The sequence below is a fragment of the Anolis sagrei genome, chromosome 1 (assembly GCF_037176765.1).
Source record: "Anolis sagrei isolate rAnoSag1 chromosome 1, rAnoSag1.mat, whole genome shotgun sequence".
NCBI lineage: Eukaryota > Metazoa > Chordata > Lepidosauria > Squamata > Dactyloidae > Anolis > Anolis sagrei.
This window is the reverse complement of record NC_090021.1, coordinates 139792253-139814185: the sequence shown is the minus strand read 5'-3', so window position 1 is coordinate 139814185 and position 21933 is coordinate 139792253. Positions and strand designations below refer to the sequence as shown.

The following is a 21933-nucleotide window of genomic DNA, read 5'->3' as shown; positions in this document are numbered from 1 at the left end:
TGAGATGGAAGGTGTAGTTATTGCTGGGTGTCCTGTGGAAAACTGGCCACTGAACAGAATATTACACTTTTATCTGAACAGAATATTACACTTTTATCTGAACAGAATATTACACTTTTATTTCAACAGAAAGGAGGAAACCATGAAAATGAACAAAATCTGGCTACCAGTATTTAAAAAACTCTAAAATTACAACAGCAAAACAGTGAGGAAACAATCAGGGCCAGCTAATCACCTCTCAACAAAAGATTCCCCCAGGCACCAAACAACTGCCAGGCCATCAAATGCTAATCAAGGTGATCAGTTGAAACATTCACACCTAACTCCAACAGTGTCCTTTGTCCCACTCTGGTCATTCCACAGATATGTAAACCCAATTTTCCTAGTTCCAACAGACCTCACTATCTGTGAGGATGCTTGCCATAGATGCAGTCGAAACGTCAGGAGAGAATGCCTCTAGAACATGGCCATATAAGCCGAAGAAACCTACAACAACCCGGTGATTCCGGCCATGAAAGCCTTCGACAATATATCTCCATTTCTAGCTTCTGCTGTGGACTTGACTAGCTTTGAACTGGGTGATCTGAGTCCACACTGCTATATATCCCAGTTCGAAGCCCTTAATGTAGGGTTGTATTCAGCTGTGTGGAAGGGGCCTGCCATGGTTCAATGCTATGGAGTCCTGGGAGTTTGCAGCTGGGAGGCGAGGCCCTTTATCTCTTTGGCAAAGGCGGCGGAAGCCTTTGCAAGACAACAACTCCCAGGATCCCATCGCATTGATCCAGCCATGCGGGCGGGCCCTCCTCCGACCTCTTTCCTGCCCTCCTCCGCCGGCAGTGCTGCCAAGGAAGGCGGGGAAAGGTTTGTGGAAGAGCCCCGGGGGGTGAGTATCCTTCCTTAGTGCTGTTTACACGCGAGCGAGAAGCAGAATAGGACTAGAAGAGCGCCCGCTTGGTGTGCTGCTTCTGCCAGCGCCTTTGTTCTCTTTGCTCCCACCACACTGGGTGGGAGATCCAGTCCAGAGCGTTTCCTGGTTCAAATGCATTGAGTGATATTTCTTGGTTTAAGAGCCTTCAGGCACCAAATCCCACCAGATCTTGGGAGCTAAGCTCTGGTTAGGGCTTGGATGGGAGACCGCCCACACATGCCAGGTGCTGTAGGCTCTTGTTTCAGAGGAAGGGGTTGGTGAAACCACCTCTGGAGCCTTCCTTGTCTCAGACTTCTTCTACACTGCTATATAATCCAGATTATCAAAACAGATTTTTTTTGTCTTGAGAAACTGCAAGTCGCTTCTCGTGTGAGAGAATTGGCTGTCTGCAAGGATGTTTTACCATCCTTGTTCAGAGCCCCCAGTGGCGCAGTGGGTTAAACCCTTGTGCCAGCAGGACTGAAGACTGACAGGTCGTAAGTTCGAATCCAGGGAGAGCACGGATGAGTTCCCTCTGTCAGCTCCAGCACCTCATGCGGGGACATGAGGGAAACCTCCCACAAGGATGGTAAAACACCACAACATCCGGGCGTCCCCTGGGCAATGGCCTATACTCTCACACGCAACAAAAAGAAAACAACATCCTTGTGGGAGGCTTCTCTCATGTCCCCGCAATTAAAACTTGTGCGCCAACTGCGCCCGTACCTTGGGAAGTCTGACTTGGCCACGGTAGTCCACGCTCTGGTCACATCCCGTTTAGACTACTGCAACGCTCTCTACGTGGGGTTGCCTCTGAAGACTGCCCGAAAGCTTCAATCAGTCCAACGTGCGGCAGCCAGATTGCTAATAGGGGCGGGGTACAGAGACCATACGACCCCTCTGTTACGCCAGCTCCACTGGTGCCGATCAGCTCCTGGGCACAATTCAAAGTGCTGGTTTTGACCTATAAAACCCTAAACGGCTCTGGCCCAGTTTACCTGTCCGAACGGATTCGCCCCTATGAACCATCAAGGCTATTAAGATCTTCCGGGGGGCCTCTGCTCTCGGTCCCACCACCCTCACAATCACGGTTGGTGGGGACGAGAGACAGGGCCTTCTCGGTGGTGGCTCCCCGGCTTTGGAACTCCCTCCCACTAGAGGTTAGATCTGCCCCCTCCCTCCTGACGTTCAGGAAATCACTAAAAACTTGGCTCTGGAAGGTGGTATTCGGGGACTGAACCTAGAACCTTCCTTGGTGATGAATTATGATGAACTGTGACTATGAGCATGACTATGACTTTGACTGGATTGACGATTTGGCGTAGGAAACTGTAATGAAGTTATGATGATGTTTTTATTGTATTGTGTTGTGTTATTTTGATACGTAATGATATGTACTGTTGCTCTTTTATATGATTGTATTTTATATATGCTGTAAACCGACCTGAGTCCCTCGTCGAGGTTGAAAAGGCCGGTATAGAAAACCTCTAAATAAATAAAATAAATAAATAAACGGGGAGCTGGAGCTGACAGAGAGAGCTCATCCACACTCTCCCTGGATTCAAAACCTGCGACCTATCAAAGTAGATAATCTCACTACCTGAGGCCAATTCTCTCACACGCGACAAAAAAAAAATCCTTGTGGGAGGCTTCTCTCATGTCCCCGCATGGGGAGCTGGAGCTGACAGAGGGAGCTCATCCACACTCTCCCTGGATTCAAAACCTGCAACCTATCAAAGCAGATAATCTCACTACCTCACTACCTCTGAGGATGCTTGCCATAGATGCAGGCGAAACGTCAGGAGAAAATGCTTCTAGAACATGGCCATGTAGCCCGGAAAAACCGACCCAGATAATCTGAGTTATAACATTAACATTAGGCGATCCCTCGTAGTCCGAGTAGGATTGTCTTCCAAGATCAGTGTACTGGGGGTGGGTCCGTAGGTGACTGTGGAGCCCTAGAGAAGATCTGCATCTTCTCCCACAATGAGGACATTGGTTTCCAGGTGGAAGGCCGTCCCGGTCGAGGTTGGCTTGACGCACCTTCCTCTTGGCACATAAGAGAAATGGCACCTGCAAACAAGTCTATTGACAAATAAGAGCACTTGAACAAATCTGTTGATCAATAAAATCCACGCCGCCATATAAAATCCAGACTATCTGCTTTGAACCACATCATATGGAAGTGTAGACTCATATAACCCAGTTCAAAGCAGATAACGTGGGTTATCAAGGCAGATAAACCCACAATATCTGCTTTGAACTGGGTTATCTGAATCCACACGGCCATATAATTCAGTTCAAAGCAGATAAAGTGGGATTTTTTTCAGCTGTGTGGAAGGGGCCTACGTTGACGGACTTCAAAAATGAGGGACGAGTAACTTGGTGATTGCGGCATGTGCAACAGGAAGCATTGAGCAGGGATGTTACTACCCAGCTGCTAAGTTTTGAAACATTCATTTGTGCGAGAGCGCAGATGGCCACTTGAAGAATCATAGTTACCGATAAACAACTTATATTTCCTTATTGCTCAGAGTACAAAGGGAACCAAACAAATCTCAAGTCATATACATATTTAAATCATCCACAAAAGTATAACGTGTAATTTGGAGTAAGAAAGGTGAAAAAAGGGAGTTTGGGGGTTGCTTCAGGAGGAGCTGGCCAGAATCAAGGCGAATGTTGTTGCTCTTTTGCTACTTTGCATTAGGAAATTCTGAGAAGGGAGAAAGCCCAGCTTATCAAGTTTTGGAGAGCCCACTGCAAGCATTAAAGCAGTTTCATAACCATGGAGCAATACAGTGTGCTGAAGATACTTGGGGAAGGATCCTACGGGAGAGTTCTTCTGGTCCAACATAGAAACAAAAACCAGAAATATGCAATGAAAGAAATAAGACTTCCAAAGGTAAGTGTGAGTCATGCACGTATTTTGACAACATGGAGCTCCAATGCCATGTGCACAATCGCAGCTGCTTCCTCAGAAATCCGGAGGACGGGAGGTGTATGTGGCAGCATTCAGATTGGCTGCCACTGTGGTACCATTTGCATATGGTCTCTGGTTGGCCACCAGAACATTCTGAGCTAGCAGAGGGAAAAGGAAAGGGGCCTGAGGCTGTCGGGAATTCCAAAACACCTTGTGGCCCCCAACAATGCCAGAACAAGACCAAACTTGGCACACAGACCCCCCCCCCCCACAAGACCCATTCAATATCCTGGTGCAGTTTGAACGAGGATGGAGCATGGATGACGGGACTTGCAGTACTTTAACTCACTTCCTTAGAGCATTGTGGCCCACACCAAGGACGGATCAGGACCAAACTTGGCACACAGAGGCCCAATGGCCCACTTTACAACCTGGTGTGGTTTAGGGCAGGATGGGCCACGAATGATGGGATTTGCAGTACCTTCACCCAATTCACTTCCCTCAGAACATTGTTGCTTCTACAAATCATAGACCAGATCCAAACTCGGCACACAGAGTACTCATGACCCACTCTACATCCTAATGCAGTTCTAAGGGGGATGGACCATGATGGGACTTGCAGTACCATTACTCACTTACTGAAACCACTGTGACCCTCATCTATTGACTGATCAAGACCAAATTGGCACAAAGAGCCCCCGTGATCCACTCTACATCCTGCTGCAGTTTGGAGGAGGGTGTACCATGGATGATGGGACTTGCAGTACCTTCACTCAATTACTGAAGTCACTGGATTATATGGCAGTGTGGACTCAGGGCCGGAATATCAAGGCAGAAAATCCCACAATATCTGCTTTGGACTGGGATATCTGAATCCAAAATGCCATAGGTCAAAACAAATAATGTGGGATTATATTCAACTGTTTGGATGGACCCCTCATATAATCCAGTTCAAAGCAGATGTGGATTGTCTGCTTAGATAATCTGGATTATATAGCAGTGTAGAAGGGGCCTGAGTTGTCTTTGTTTACAGTATGTAATATTGCTAAAGTAGACTTTATTGGCCGTAGTGATTTATTTCACAACGTTCGTTCAGGTGTTCATTTAACAGTCTAATATCTAGGCTCATTTATTTGGAAGCAAATCCTACTAATTTCAGCGGCTGTTATTTATCAGTTTGAATGCCTTAGATTTGCCAGATTTATGCTTTCTTTTAGAGCTTGAGATGTGTAATTTTGTCTAATAAACCCGTATTATACTTCTGTTGCAGTAACTATATATTTTTAAAAATTATTAATAATGTATTTCCAGTCTGCCCTTGATAAAGAGAAGTCCTGGAATGAATCTATTCTTTTGGCTAAGATGAAACACCCAAACATTGTCACATTTGCAGAATCGTTTGAAGGTAAATACAAACTTTTTTTAAAAAGCCCCCTCAGTTTGCATTAATGTTTGTAGAATTCATTCTTTATATCTTAAAAAAACTCTATGTAATTGTGCTGATGCCTAAATAATAATATAGTAGTAATACTGTACAGTTTGTGTAATACAGTAGTAATAATACTTCTAAGGAAATGTTCTTAAATTCTCTGAATATAGCGGATGGACATCTGTATATTGTGATGGAATACTGTGATGATGGAGATCTGATGCAAAAGATTAAACTTCAGAAGGAGAAGTTGTTTCCAGAAAATACAGTAAGGACGTAATGCCTAATAATTGTGTAAGCTTGTTTTTGGAGGAGGGGTGTGTGTGTGTTATTTATTTGTAAGCTATTCCTCAGCACATGGTCTGTGTGGTATTGCCTGGATTCATCAGGGCTGATGCCTTCTGTGAATCCCCTTCCAACCCACCTACATCTTGAGTTTCCCTGGTGTTGCTGCTACAGCTGTTGCCCCAGTTGTTTACAGTCATATTTCATGCTTTGTAGATCAGGGTTCAAATCTCCACTTTGTCATGAAACCAATACTAATAATAAACTTTATTTATACCTCACCACCATCTCCCCTACGGGGACTTGGGGCGGCTTACATGAGGCCAAGCCCAACATATTACAACATATTACAATAAAATAAAAACCAAAACACAAACAACACAATAAAATGCATAAAACATATGAATATAGTAAGCAATATAAAATACAATACAAAATCATTTAAAATCATAATGACAATGTACAAGATACAATACTAAAAACTCAGGATGAGATAGGAGTGGAGAAGATTATTTGTTTGGGAGAAGCTCATTAAGAAATGGGGTCATACAAAACAGGTTTTCATAAAGGCAGGGGAAAGTGTACTTTAGAAGCAAAAAACATTTCGTGGGAGCAACAGTATAAGGTTGTATGGCTACTCTCCAAAAGCGCAACGGAAAAGCCAGGTTTTGAGATTCTTTTTGAAGGTTTCTCTAACTGAGTGCCCTTGGGCAAGTCGCACTCTCTCAGCCTCACAGGAAAACAAAGACAAACCCCCTATGAACTGATCTTCCCAAGAAAACACCATCTTTATCAGACAGTAGCATCAGGAGTGGCCCTCTCCTCTATTTTTACAAGCTTTAGCAGGCAGCTGGGCTTATTCCAAAGCAACATCCTTTAGTTTTAAACTGCCTTTACTTTCAAAATATAATTCCACATGCCACATCTTTTTTTTCTTCTTCTCCCCAGATCCTAGAATGGTTTACACAGATTTGCCTTGGTGTGAAATACATTCACGACAAACGTGTGCTGCATAGAGATATAAAATCCAAGGTTAGTGAAATAGATATCTGCAGATAGTCAGACCTCCAAGTTTGCTGGGGTTAGGGGTATATGACCCCCCATGAAAATGAAAAAAAATATTGATTTTTTTAACCTGAGAGAACATCTTTCTAGGAATTTCTAGATCAGTGGTTCTCAACCTGTGGGTACCCAGATGTTTTGGCTTTCAGCTCCCAGAAATCCTAACAGCTGGTAAACTGGCTGGGATTTCTGGAAGTTGTAGCCTGAAACACCTGGGGACCCACAGGTTGAGAACCACTGCTCTAGATTGTTCAGCAAAAATCTGTGGTCAGTTTCCACCTGAGGTTGGACACAGAGACACATTGGAGGACCCAGAGATTCCTAGGCAAAAAAAGTTAATTAAATAATACGGGGTAACCATCTCAGCTTTTAATCTCATCTCAGCTTTTAATGCCTTTTTAGTCTAATTTTAAAAGTTAATAATGTGATGTGTTATGTTTATTTAAATTAAATTTTGGTTAGTTTCCTAGTTCTATATTGAGATTGTTTTATCCATTGTTTTGGTTTGTTATTTGTTTGTTTTTGGCATTGAATGTTTGCCACTTTGTTACTGCAGGAAACCACCCTGAGTCCCCTCGGGGAGATAGGATGGGTTATAAATAAAGTCTTGTTGTTGTTGTTGTTGTTGTTATTAACAAAATCTGAAAACAAAATCTGATCCTGCTTTGAAAGTGTTACTTCCTGTTTCATTGTGCAGTACTTATTTTGTAAGTAGTTGTTATATTCTAGAACCTGGTATTGAATATGATAACAATCTTTCAAATTTCTATAAAGAAAGATGGGGCAAATAACTTCCTCCTCCCAACAGTCTGGGATTGGGATATGGGTGGGGAACAAAGAATGTGTTTGTATGCCTATGTTGCCCTTGCTATCCAACCAAATATAATCTCTAATTTATACTCAACTGGAAAATTTCCACTGATGAGCATTGGGACATAATCTTGTTTGTGTGATTTTTTTTAAAAAAGTAATAACTTTATTAGAATGCCTGCTAGTTAGCAGCTATCGAATTCTGAGAACTAAAGTAGACATAACATTAAAGACAATATAGTAGCCATCACCTTTAGTGAGATATACAATGGGAATGCTACCTATACTGATTAAATGCAAAGGCTAACAAGGATTTAACTTCCCCTTCCCTTGTTTTTATAAACTGTTTTTCTTGCGGCGTAATCCAGAACATATTTCTCACACAACATGGCAAAGTAAAGCTGGGAGACTTTGGATCAGCGCTTCTTCTCACTAGGCAAGTAATTACCATTAGAGGTACTACATGCTCTTTATTGTTATTTTAATTAACCTCATATCTATTTAGATGTTTTAAGTCTGTTGTTTCTAATGATACCTTTATTTGTTTTTGGGCAAGTCCAATGGCGTATGCTTGTTCCTATGTGGGAACTCCATATTATGTGCCTCCAGAAATATGGGAGAACATGCCCTACAATAATAAAAGGTAAGGATTGTTTTGGACTTGAAAGAAGATTTGCTTTAGCCTTATGTAGTATTTGATTCTTCTTCTTTCTAAGCTATTTTCCCAGTGGAGGGGTTAGCATTGTGACTGTCGTTTCTACAGGGCTTTGTTTATGTACATCCTCAGGTCTCAGGTTGGAAGCAAACATGTCTCTGTTGATAATGTCCATTCATCTTTGGCCTTTGCCCACCTGGTTTATTTATTTATTTACAACATGTATATGCTGTCCTTCTCACCCCGAAGGGGACTCAGAGCGGCTTACAAGTCATATGTACATACAACATACTATATTATTAGCATAGTACTAATACATCATTCATAATATTAGTATTATATAATATTATATTGTTGCTGGGGAAGGGTTTCTGATGTCACAGGATACAAGATGGAACTGTCTTCTCAGCTCCCTTCGTTACTGTCCTGCAATCTCTAAATGTAGTGCTGTTTGTTCTATTGATGTCGGTTCTCTTCTCACGTCATGACCGTACCACCATAGTCTTGCTTCCTGCATTTTCTTGCTGATCACTTTTATTCCTAGTTTTTGATGGATATTATCATTTGGCACATGATCGAGAATGGGCAAGCCAAGTGTCCATCTCAGCATTTCCATTCCCATTGTGTTAAGGGCTTGTTCATGTTTCTTTGTTGCTGGCCAGCACTCTGCTCCATGGGCGAACAACTGTAATGTGGATCTTCGCCTTGAGTTGTTCAGGCATTTTTGAGTCACACAGAATGCCAGTAATTTTCTGCCATTTCAACCAGACTGCAGTTATTAATGATCCTACATTTGGTGCTTTGTCATAATCTATGGAAATCAGTGATCCTAGGTATTTAAATTGGGTGGCATTCTTTAGTGTTTGTCCATTAATTTGAATTGTTTTTCCAGTTTGAAGGCCACATTCCAGATATTCTGTTTTGGGTATGTGCAGTTGAAGTCCACTTGCACTGAGTCTATTACTCCATGTCTGCAGCTCTTGTTGGAGGACTGCATGTTTTTGGTGGCTGAGTGCTATGTCATCTGCATATAGGAATGTCCAGGGATGCTAGTTTGCAAATCCGCCATAGTAGTGTCCATAGTCCATGAATAGTAGTGGTGAAAATGCTGACCCCTGATGCATGCCGACAGTGATGCTGAAGGGTGGTGAAATCCCTGGAGGACAATGGACTATACTTGTTATATTCTTGTATAGTTTTTTATCCATGTTACATAGTCTTCTGGTATTCCATGTGTCTAATGCTTACCAGATCAGGTCATGGGGAACCGGATCAAATGCTTTTTTTGAGATCACGGAATGCAAAGTGCAGTGGTTTCTTCTTTTACTGTGCTCTTCCATGAGTAACCAGATAGCATATATTGCATCTATTGTGCCACACCCCCTAACAAAGCCACATTGATTTGGTGTAATGGCTGTGTGCCTTTCATCCAGTATGTTTGTCATATATGTATTCTGTAATCCTCTCCCTTGGGGAGATAGAGCGGAATATAAATAAAGTATATTATCATATCATCATCATCATCATCATCATCATCATTCTTTCAAATATTTTCATTGCATGACACAATGTATCATTATATATCACTAGATTAAAGAATGCAAAAATCGGATGATGCCCATCTGGATCAAATAATTCAGGCTCCTTCCACACTGCCATATAAAACCCAGATTATCTGCTTTGAACTCGATTATATGGTAGTGTAGACTCATATAATCCAGTTCAAAGCGGATAACGTGGATTATCTGCTTTGATAATCTAGATTATATGGCAGTGTAGAAGGGGCCATACAGCCTGGAAAACTCACAGCAACCCAGTGATTCCGGCTATGAAAGCCTTTGACAACACTATCTGTACAACTTCATAGTTCCCACCTGGTGTAGTGGATGGAAGGAGTGTGTGTGTGTGTGTGTATAGGAGTAACTTGACTTCCATTTTCCTAATGCATTTTAATATAATCCAGTCCTTGTTTGTGATTCTTTATCTCAAACTCTGTAACCACACAATTCAGATCAGTAATAATGCTTGGCCTTTAATATTGTCTGTATTTTTCCAATCAAAAAGTATTTTATTTGTGACAAAGAGAACAGTGTGTTTTCTTCTTAATCTAACTCACTTTTCAAACCTGTCTTTCCAGTGATATATGGTCTCTGGGTTGCATTTTATATGAGCTGTGCACTCTTAAACATCCAGTAAGTACTATTTAGTCCTTTATTTACTTCCAGAATTTATTTAGAGGCAGTTTCTATATTATGTCAATAACCAGAAGCTAATGCTTGGTATCCTGATATACTTGCCTGTATGTAGTAGGGTGGAAAACATTGTGCACAGCTGATGGAGCATATGCATCTATGTATGTCTGTGTTAAAATGCTTCTTTATTGCATGTCTTCCTCTTCAAAACAATGTATTTCTACCCCAAAAGGACAACATATGCACTCTTTCTACTAGCTGTACAGGATTCTGAAATCCAGAATTCTGAAATCCAAAGTACTCCATAGGGACACATTCGCTTTCTGATAGTTCAGTGTACATTAACTTTGTTACATGTACAAAATTATTAAAAATAATGTGTATAAAATCAACTTCTGGCTGTATATATGCAGCAGTGGTTCCCAACCTGTGGTCTGTGGGCACCAGTGGTCTGCAAGTACGAAAATATGATCTGTGGCCTCACCATTACTACACCATTGCCTCGAAACTGTGTGGCAGCAAGAGCAAGGGGTCTTGGAAAAGCCTCTTATAGTGCCGAGGCAAGTTGGTGTGTGTATATATGTGTGTGTGTGTATAAAACAGTAGGCTTGGGCGGTTTCGTTCATTAATTTCGTAATTCGTTATTAATTTGTATTTAAATTAGCTTACGATCCAATATTGAGCCATGCAGGACTACTGTGAGGAGTAATTAAAAATCAAAACAATTTTTCCAATTTATTTCGTATTGTTTCATAATTGTTTCGTAATTGGTTTAAAATTGTTTCGCAATTGTTTCGTAATTATTTCAGTATGTTTGGTGCAAGTTTTATAGTTGTTGTTTGTTTTATCAATGATAAAAAATAAATTATCACACCAACAGTCAACAACAGAGGGAGAGGGAAGCTCCAGAAGTTCCCCCTGTCCCATTTGGAAGGTTTTTTAGCATATTGCGCAATCGCGTCCGCCATTAACGAATCGATTCTTAATTTTACGAAATTTCGTATATTTCAAACTTTTTTAAAGGAAAATTTCGGAATTATTTTAAAAAATGAAATGCAAGGGCCCCCTTAAAAACGAAACGAGTTTAGAACCAAATTTTTCCGTTGTTACCCAAGCCTATAAAACAGGCATTACTGATGAGAGGTGTCCTACCTGCATTGGCATAAAGACAAAAATAATTATTGTTTGCACATCATTGGGGTCTTTTTTGGCATTTTAAAAGTAATAAATATCTCTGCTAGTAGATCACCTGCTTTCTTTTTGTATTTGTTCAACAGTTTCAGGCAAATAGCTGGAAGCACCTTATACTTAAGATATGTAAAGGATACTACAACCCACTTCCATCACATTATACTTATGAACTTCACTATTTGATAAAGCAAATGTTCAAGAAGAACCCCAAGAACCGCCCATCAGCCAGCACAATTCTTACAAGAACCTGTCTGTCAAAGCATATAAGAAATACTTTTCCAGATAAGGTATTTGCCTACTTTTGATCATTCCTTCGCATTCTTGTCACAAAATTAAGTGGCTGAAAAATGAGTGGAAACCAGCGTGTTTTACAGTATTTTGCACAACAAAAACACTAATTATTCAAATGTTGAATTGCCGTTAAATGTTTGGAATATTTTTGGACTAAACCACAACAAAAATCAAATGCACAAGATTCTGAAATGTAAAGATATATCATTGAATGCAAAACATAGGATTGTTTATTCAATTGTATTTTCCATTTCTGTGTTTGGTTGTGAAAGCTGGACAGTGAAAAAAAGTCAACTCATTTGAGATGTGATGTTGGAAAACAGTCCGGCAGATTCCCTAGACTTCCAAAAGACAAATAAGTGGATTCTACAACAAATCAAGCCCAAACTCTATGGAATGACCATGAGCAGACTTCGGCCTTCCAGGTGTTTTGGACTTCAATTCCCACAATTCCTAACAGCTATTTTTTCCCTGTGTCAGGAGTAACTTGAGAAACTCCAAGTCGCTTCTGGTAGAAGAGAATTGGCTGTCTGCAAGGACTTTGCCTAGGGATGCCTGGGTGTTTTACCATCCTGTGGGGGGCTTATCTCATGTCCCCACATGGGAAGTTGGGCTGACAGACGGAAGCTCACCCCACACCCTGGATTCGAACTGCCGACCTTTCAGTCAGTAGTCATGCTGTCACAAGGGTTTAACCCAATGTGCTACCAGTAGGCTGTTAGGAATTGTGTGAGTTGAAATCCCAAACATCTGGAGGGCCAAAGTTTGCCCATGCAAACTCTAGAAGCCAATATGACTAAACTGAGACTGGATTTACACTGCCATATAATCCAGTTTCAGAATGCAGTTGTCTGCAATGACCTGGATTATATGACTCTACACTGTCATATAATCCAGTTCAACGCAGTAAATTTGCATTCTGAAACTGGATTATATGGCAGTGTAGATCCAGCCTGTGGCTGTCATACTTTGGCTATATCATGAGAAGACATGACTCTTCAAAAAAGCTTACAGGGTAGCAGTAACTTGGACATTTTTCAAAACAATTTGCTCAGTGATTAAAACACAGCAAAACAAAAGCAGCTAGATTTTGTATGTTTTGTTCCATTACATTTTTGTTTCTAAACATTTTAAAGGAGGAAGGAAAATACACCAGGAACAAGACTTCAGAAGCTAGTTTCTGTGAAATGGAACGGGAGAAAAAAGTGTGGATAAAAAAGGTAAAATATATTTACAATTCTGAAGTAATTTATTAATTGAGGCTACTTTGAATGAAGTCATTTTAGGGCTTCCTTGAGTGCAGGGGATCTCTGAGTTGCTTCTCTAAAATCCTATGTATACTGGAGAGAAGCACTGTTAAACCCAGGCTCCATCTACACTGCCATTTAAAACCTAGATGATTTGTTTTGAACTGGATTACATAGCAGTGTAGACTCATATAATCCAGTTCAAAGCAGATAATGTGGATGTTGATTTTACCTGGTGAATGGTTTTATATGTATTTTAACCTTATATGTGTATTTTTAACTTATTGTTTATGGATGTTGTTTAAAAATGTTATTTATTGCTTGCATTGAATTCTTGCTGTTAGCCATTCTGAGTCCCTCCACGGACTCAAAATGGCTAACAGCAAAAATTCAATGCAAGGAGAAGAACAAGATAAATAAAATTGATGATCTGGATTATATGGCAGTGTAGATCCAGCCTCAGGGATTTATTTATTTTTTACTTCTGAGTACATATGCATGAGACTGGGCTGTCTGATGAAGTACAGAAAGGCACAAGTCAATTTGTATAAAACATGTCTTTATAAAGTCTCCCCAGAAGCTGATTTACGAAACCCACCAAGACGACAGTGGGAAAAAGGAAGGTCCAGCACAGTGATGAACGTCCTGGAAAATGCATCTTTACTTTCTTCTAGTATTCCAACCCAGGAAGAAACAAGTAAGTTCATTTAAATGTTTATATGTATCTATATTTAACACATATGCGTGTACACATAAACACAGATTATTTGTCATTAGAGTTACATTCCTATTTAAAATTGGCGAGTGATCTCTGTCTAGATTAGATGTAGAGGAATGCAAACTTTATTGGTTCTTCCTGCCATGAGAGGTGAAGCAGGTGGCTAAAAAAGAGGATTTTTAAATTTTGGAGAGCCTTCATTGGAGAGGCATACCTGGCCCCAATATTATCTTTTACCATCAGGTGAAGCCAAGCGTTTAAATAACAGCTTTTACGGTTTTGCCGTTTTGTCCCACAGCAGCTGCTTTTAACTTGATTGTATAGGCTAAACCAGGGGTCCTCAAACTTTTTAAACAGAGGGCCAGGTCACAGTCCCTCAAACTGTTGGAGGGCCGGATTACAATTTGAAAAAAAACCCATGAATTCCTATGCACACTGCACATACCTTATTTGTAGTGCAAAAACACTTTAAAACAATACAATAATTAAAATGAAGAACAATTTTAACAAATATAAACTTATTAGTATTTGAATGGGAAGTGTGGGCCTGCTTTTGGCTGATGAGATAGGATTGTTGTTGTTGTGTGCTTTGAAGTCGTTTCAGGTTGACCCAGTTCAAAGTGGATAATATGGTTTTGTGTGGCAGTGTAGATGGGGCCTGAATCTATCCTGCCATATAATCCAGATTGTCAGATCAAACAATCTGTCTGCTTTGAACTGGATTGTATGAGTCTGCACTGCCATATAATCCAGTTCAAAGCAGATAATCCCTACCCTTGTTATTCTCACAGTGCCTGCATGAATATAGGTGGAGTTTTAGCCATCAAGAGGTAGTAATTGATCCACAACTTACCATTAAGCTTTATGTATGAGCATTCAGCACCTAAACACTTTATGTATGAGTGTTCAGTACATTGAGAGTTCATTACCTTCAAAACTTATTATGACCCAAAGAAGTCTTATTTACATGTAATGAGCTGGGAAAGTATTAACCTTTTGCCTCGATCTCAATGTGTTTTGTCTGGTCCCAGACACAATCTAGATATTTGTCTAAATCAGTTTTTTTTAAATGATGCATTTGTATTGGTGCCTGCACCAGCAATTTAATGCTTGTTATTTGTGTGCCTAGGTGGCTTCGTGAGAAAATACAATGAAAATGTTGTGCGTAAGCAGTGGTCTAAGGAACCTCCTGAAACCTTGATGAATATTCTCCACAATGCTGATATTAGCTTAGCTTTTAAAACATACACAATCTACAAAGCAGGTAAATAGCAATATATCAGTAATCTAACACTAAATATGCCTCCACACATAGTTCTTGAAAGCTTGGTGCAAGAATCTGCCAGCATTCACTAACTGGTGTGGTTTGTACTGGGATAACACCGGGACTGTGGCGCAGCTGGCTGAGTGTCAGCTGCATTAAGATCACTTTTGACCAAAAGGTCATGAGTTCGAAGCCAGCCTGGGTCGGAGTGAGCTTCCGATCAATTGTGTAGCTTGTTGTCAACCTGAAAGACAGTTGCATCTGTCAAGTAGGAAAATTAGGTACTACTTAAGTGTGGGGAGGCTAATTTAACTAATTTATGAGGCCATAAACAAGACTCCAGCAAAGCATGCGGGGAATGCGGAAGTACTTCATCAGTGTCGCAGATGGACGATGAAAGCAACAACTCCCCTGGCAGCCAGAAAAAGTTAAATAGCCTCTGACTGTCTGTCTATATCTCTTGTATGTCTTTGGCATTGAATGTTTGCCATATATGTGTACATTGTAATCCGCCCTGAGTCCCCTGCAGGATGAGAAGGGCGGAATATAAATACTGTAAATAAAATAATAGTAATAAAATAAATAGCAGAAGTCATCACTATTTGGCAAAAATAGATAAATAGGTAGTTTCCTAATTACATATTTGCTATTTTCTTTTGGACTACATCATCAAAATGAATTAAATGCAGGTGGTGTTAGCTATTCTGTAAAATAATGTATACACATAATGAAACCTGCTGCCATATGATGTGATATGCCTCTAAGAACATTTTTCAGTTAGATTAAAAAGAGAGAGGTGTGATGCAACAGTTCCAGGAAAGGAAAAGAAAATCTAATATTCTTCGCTGCACATTTTTTCTCCATCTTTTAGTGATAGGACAAATCCTTCCCTCATTTTTTGTAGATTGTAGAGAGAGTATTAGTATGAGAGAGCAATAAGCCATGTTAAAATCTTGGCAATGATAATAGTACCTTTGGGATATTTAAGGTCTACTAGGATTATGCCAATACAGCTCCATGATTTAGGGCCCTTCCAGACAGGCCCTATATCCCAGAATCTGATCCCAGGTTTTCTGTTTATCCCAGATTATCTGACAGTGTGGACTCATATAATCAATTTTAAAGCAGAAAACCGGGGATCAGATCCTGGAATATTATAGGGCCTATCTGGAAGGGCCCTTAGATGTCATTTTTAAGTTGTATGCAAATGTAAAGAGTTGAGCTCCTTTTGAAATTGAATGGATTATATTAATAAGTTCTCTAACTAGGGATGCTGGGACAGAGCAACACAGACTGTTTCTAATTGAAAGACTTGGGACCCTTCCACACAGTCCTATATCCCAGAATATCAAGGCAGAAAATCCCACATTATCTGAGTGCGGACTCAAATAACTCAGTTCAAAGCAGATATTATGGGATTTTCTGCCTTGATATTCTGGGATAAAGGGCTGTGCAAAAGTGCCCCCGGATAGTTGAACTACTTTGTCTAAATGCAGGCATTGAACAGGAAAGTGTAAAATGTTTTTACAAAGTGGAAGCTATTAAATTAGATTCAGGCCCTTTCTCCTCTGTCATGTAATCCAGATTATCAAAGCAGAAAATCCTCATCTGATTTGAACTGGAGTCTGCACTACCATATAATCCAGTGAGTCGACAGTACCATATAAACCAGTTCAAAGCAGAAAATCTGGATTTTATATGGCAATGTAGAAGGGGCTGTATTCAGCGCAGTTTCATTTGGTTTCATTTCAGATTATTCATGAACATGTGCTGTGTTCAGGCCTTTTCCACACATATTCACTTTGCTGTTGCACTTGTGAATATTTGTTTTTACTGATTTCTATGAACACCGAATTTGCATTGTGTGCGGACACATTCTGATTCAAGGAGCTCAAATCAGAGATTGCTGTCCTCCCACCCACACCCCAAACTGATTTTTCCTATAAAACACATTTTCTTTAGTCTTCTATTTAACCCATCCTGCTGTTTTGAGGCATGCCAAGATGCCAATGGTAGTTTGCTACAGTTTGGAATAATGGCAGACTATAATTATAGCAAAAAGATAGAAGGGATAGAATAAATTTATGAAAAAAAAAGAGTTGAAAGGGGAGTCCATAAGCATGTGTCCCAATCTCTAGTACCTAGAACCCCTGGCAGTTCTGGTTCAATGAGGTTTGAAAATTCAGAAAATTATAAGAAACCGTGTGCACATTTAAATGAATCAGCTGGTGATAATTTTTATGGATGTTATGGAAGAAATTCAGAAGAGAAGATGAAAGTTATGTATATTCTAAGATTAGGATGAAGGTTCAGAGCTAGAGATTTCTAGATCACTGACTTAATACTCAACCACTCCATGGAACGAAGACTTTTGTGAGAGAAAATTGAAAGTAAGGAATGTGTAGTACTTTTTCATTATACTGAATTTTTACTCCAAATCTTAGTTTACTTATTTTGGGGACAAAGAACCTGTTTTACTGTGTTTTCTTAATATTAAAGGTTCAGATGACCTTCTGAAAGGACCACTTACTGAAGATGCAGAAGCATCTGACGAACCAGATGGGGATATAATTATGGAGGATACAGGGAGACTTGAACCTCGATCAGATGAGGAAGATACGTATGTTGGCGTCTAGTGTATTATTGGGAATTTCTCTTGCTTATGTCTTTATATCAAATTTGACTAATAATGGCATCATATTTCTAACATCATTTATTTATAAAGCTGCTGCAGTATTTAAGGAAGGCCCTATAGAAGAGTTAGTGCACATGGGTTTTCAGATAGATCTTCTTCATAATTGCTTCCCTTACAATCTGATATGTTTCCTGAAACTTGGGAATAATAGATTATTTAATAGTTGCTTTTTTCATGTCAGGAGCGACTTGAGGAACTGCAAGTCGCATCTGGTGTGAGAGAATTGGCCGGCTGCAAGGATGTTGACCGGAGACGCCCGGATGTTTGATGTTTTACCATCCTTGTGGGAGGCTTCTTTCATGTCCCCACAAGGGGAGCTGGAACTGACAGAGGGAGCTCAACCCGCTCTCCTCGGATTCAAATCGTCAGCAATCCTGCCAACACAAAGGTTTAACCCATTGTGCCACTGGGGTTGCTGAAATTGATACACAATATTAGAAGAGCACTATGACCTGAATTTGAAAGTATATGGGCCGTGAAACACTGTGGGCAAATGCCTAGGGCTCTGTCAGTTGTGGAACTAGTGGAGAAAAGTATCAGTGATTTGTAGATTGTGCCCTGTGACCATAAACATCTATTAAAGGCAGATTAATAGATGACTAGGCAGTTTCACCAGAGAATTGGCCCAATCTTGCCAAAGTTCCTGCACTTTAGTTTGGTCCTCTGTCCTGTAATCATGACATTTTAATGTCTAAGGACATTAACCCCCTAGCCTGGCCTTATTGAATTTTGCACTTCCCCTTTACTCTATTTGGGAACCATTGGACAAACTCTGAGCTGTCAGAACTCAGCATTTATTATTGTTCAGCCATGATACTGTTTTTATGATGTTTGCTCTGATACTGTTTTTACCTGATGTTTGTTTTTGATTTGATTTTATTGTGCAGTATTTTAGTCCCTTTGTAACCCGCCCTGAGTCCCTTCGGAGAGATGGAGGCGGGGTATAAAAATCAAGTTATTATTACATTATTATTAAATATGATTAAGAAGAGTATAATAACTGGCAGTCCATACTGCCATATAATCCAGTTCAATGTGGATTTTATACAGCTGTGTGGAGGGGGCCTAACATAATAAGACATGAAGTAATAAATTGAAACAGCTGTAGGCTCGCTACCTAGAAAAATCACTTGGATTTTCCAGAAAGGCTATAGGATATAGAGGGCTGCTGGATGCTATAGGCACTGCAAGTTTTTTTTGTCAGAAAATAGAAGCCCTTCGTGTCCTATGGGTCTAGATTTCTTACTTTCCTCTCTCTCTCTCTGTGAAGTTATTATAATGAAATCTGACACTTTCACTCTCTTTTTGTAGGGATTTTGAGGCTGAAGATGATCCAGACTGGGTTTCCGAACTGAAGAGTATGACCAAAATGAAATGATTTAATAACTTAACAATGGAACTTCAAAAAAATGTACTGTTGGTTAATCTACAGTTGATGCAAAAAAAAAAAAAAGACTGCAGGGAATTATTGGGGAAAAAATTCAGTTCATAACAGAGATTTCAGATGAATTAATCAAACAGCAAATATGTACTAATTAAGCTGATTTCAAGTGTTTCTATGGTAAGAAAAAACAGCATTTCAGGAATAATTGTGAACTTTTCCCTTAAATGTATTTTTCCTAAAAGTACACAAAAACACTTTTCTTACAGGAAAGAATTAGAAATCAGTTATAACACACACAATAACAGTATCATTAGTATACTGGCGGCAGAATAACCAGGTATAGTTGGCACTGAAATAAATTAAAACCTCTTTTTCCACATGGTACTATTGGAAATACAGACTTGCATTCCTTCAACAGTAGGAATGTAAGTCTGATATAGGACAGTGTAGATCCAGCTTCTGCAGTGTAGATCTGTTCTCTGCTTCTGCTATCTCTGAAATACTTCAGTTTGGCCCAAAATCAATTATTTTATTTATTTACTGTATTTTTGTGGCTTCCAGGTTGGTAATAATTCAATATCACAACAAATATAAACTTACAAATACAATATACACCATACGTTAAAATTAGTTAAAAAATCATAAAAATCAAGACAATCGTTTTTCTATATCAAGGTCAGGAAAAGTACAACCTGTAGGGTATGTAGAGGACATTTCTGTCAAATGTGAGGTCCCATGGGCCAGCTCTGGCTGTCTATGATGATTCCTTCATGTTTATTCTACATTATTGTAATTCTCCTGCATTGTTAATCTGCACTGAACACATCAGTGCAAAAAATTGAATATAAATCTGGTATGAGAGTCTTTTCAGCTTTTCTCTTTCATAATAAAAAAAACAAATAAATCCCCTGCAGTCACCATGCTTGCCTAATTTTGCAATTTTTTTATGATATAGTTTTGATACAGTTTTTTTTCTAATAGTCTTAGCAGTTTTTTTGTGTATAACATAAATACTGTCAGTTTTATACACTGTTTTATATGGTATGTTCTGTCTTTAATAAAACAGTTCTTATGAATTCTTAAATAAATATTCACAGTCAGTCTTGTTTATTGGTGTTGAAAGGAAGAGCAGTCAAATTTGGAAGAGATCCCTAGCCAGATTTTCCACTTTGGCGGGTGTCAAAAAGTGTGAAATGTCTTGCACGCTCTGCTTATTAGTTCAAAATCACTTCTTCCCAGCTGGAGAGCCGCAGTTTGAGGATGCCTCATCTAGGGCATCTACACTGTAAGGTTAATGCAGTTTAACATCACTTTAACTGCTATGGCTCAATGCTATGGAGTCCTGGAGTTTGTAGACCACGGATGCATCTATACTGTAGAGTTAATGCAGTTTGACACTACTTTGAACTGCCAAGGTGCAATGCTATGTCATCACTGTTCTAGATTTACAAGGTCTTCATCCTTCTCTGCCAAAGAGTGTTGGTACCTCACCAAACTACACATTCCAGAAAGTCCATTTGACAATTGATGTATTCTTAGCAGCATAACAAAGAGTCTGGTATTTCCTTTGAATTGCTGCATGTTTTCCTTGACACTTAAATTTGGCAAAAAGTGGGCCAAAGTGTTAGTTTGCAAACATCCTGGCCCATTTTATTACCAAATATAATAAAAGTAAACGTTTGTGGGTATGTATGTGTGTATGTATGTGGGTGGTGATGTGGCCCATTTCCTATGAGCTCCCACATCCAGAGACAACTGCGACCCCAACAGATGATGATTTGGACCAAACTTGACACACAGAACCCCTATGACTAACAGAATATACTGGAGGTGTTTGCATGTAATTGCCCTTGATTGTGGGGAGTTGTAGAAGAAGACCTACAAGCCACTCTAAACACGTTCACAGAAGCATACGAGAAACTCGGCTTGTCATTGAACATCGAGAAAACCAAAGTGGTCTTCCAGCAGGCACCAGCCAATCCCTCTCCGATGGCAAAAATACAGCTTAATGGTGTAACATTAGAAAATGTTGACCATTTCCGCTACCTTGGCAGCCACCTTTCCACAAAAGTCAACATTGACACCGAAATACAACATTGCCTGAGCTCTGCGAGTGCAGCATTTTTCTGAAGGAAGCAGGGAGTGTTTGAGTACCGGGATATCCATAGGGATACCAAGGTGCTTGTTTATAAAACTATTGTCCTCCCAACTCTGCTATATGCCTGCGAGACGTGGACAGTCTATAGACATCACATGCAACTCCTGGAACGATTCCATCAGCGTTGCCTCCGGAAAATCCTGCAAATCTCTCAGGAAGACAAGCAGACAAATGTCAGCGTGCTAGAAGAAGCAAAGACCATCAGCATTGAAGCGATGGTCCTCCAACATCAACTCCACTGGACCGGCCACGTTGTCTGGATGCCCGACCACCGTCTCCCAAAGCTCTACTCCAAACTCCGGAACGGAAAACGGTATTGTTGAAGGCTTTCATGGCCAGAATCACTGGGTTGTTGTAGGTTTTTTCGGCCTATATTGCCATGTTGTAAAGGCATTTTCTCCTGCATCTACGGCAAGCATCCTCAGAGGTAGTGAGGTCTGTTGGAACTAGGAAAAGGGGTTTATATATTTGTGGAATGATTAGCAATCAAATGCTAATCAAGGTGGTCAGTTGAAACATTCACACCTAGCTCTAACAGACAAGAGTCTCAGTTCTTGTGGGTTTTTTCGGGCTATATGGCCATGTTCTAGAGGCATTTCTCCTGACGTTTCGCCTGCATCTATGGCAAGCATCCTCAGAGGTGACCTCACCTCTGAGGATGCTTGCCATAGATGCAGGCGAAACATCAGGAGAAATGCCTCTAGAACAGGGCCATATAGCCCGAA

General features: G+C 40.1%; 1 protein-coding gene across 1 annotated transcript; it reads left to right on the top strand.

Annotated features, from left to right (window-relative positions):
• The first annotated feature begins 750 nt into the window (after positions 1–750).
• NEK3 (NIMA related kinase 3) lies at positions 751–20017 on the top strand. Its single transcript, XM_060786799.2, is given in 15 exon segments — positions 751–883; positions 3615–3809; positions 5139–5232; positions 5427–5524; positions 6490–6573; positions 7782–7849; positions 7970–8056; positions 10206–10260; positions 11538–11738; positions 12879–12945; positions 12948–12962; positions 13558–13686; positions 14837–14971; positions 17471–17591; positions 18978–20017. Coding segments are annotated over 14 exon segments (1338 nt in total). The 5' UTR covers positions 751–883; positions 3615–3692; the 3' UTR covers positions 19045–20017.
• The last annotated feature ends 1916 nt before the right edge of the window (positions 20018–21933 follow it).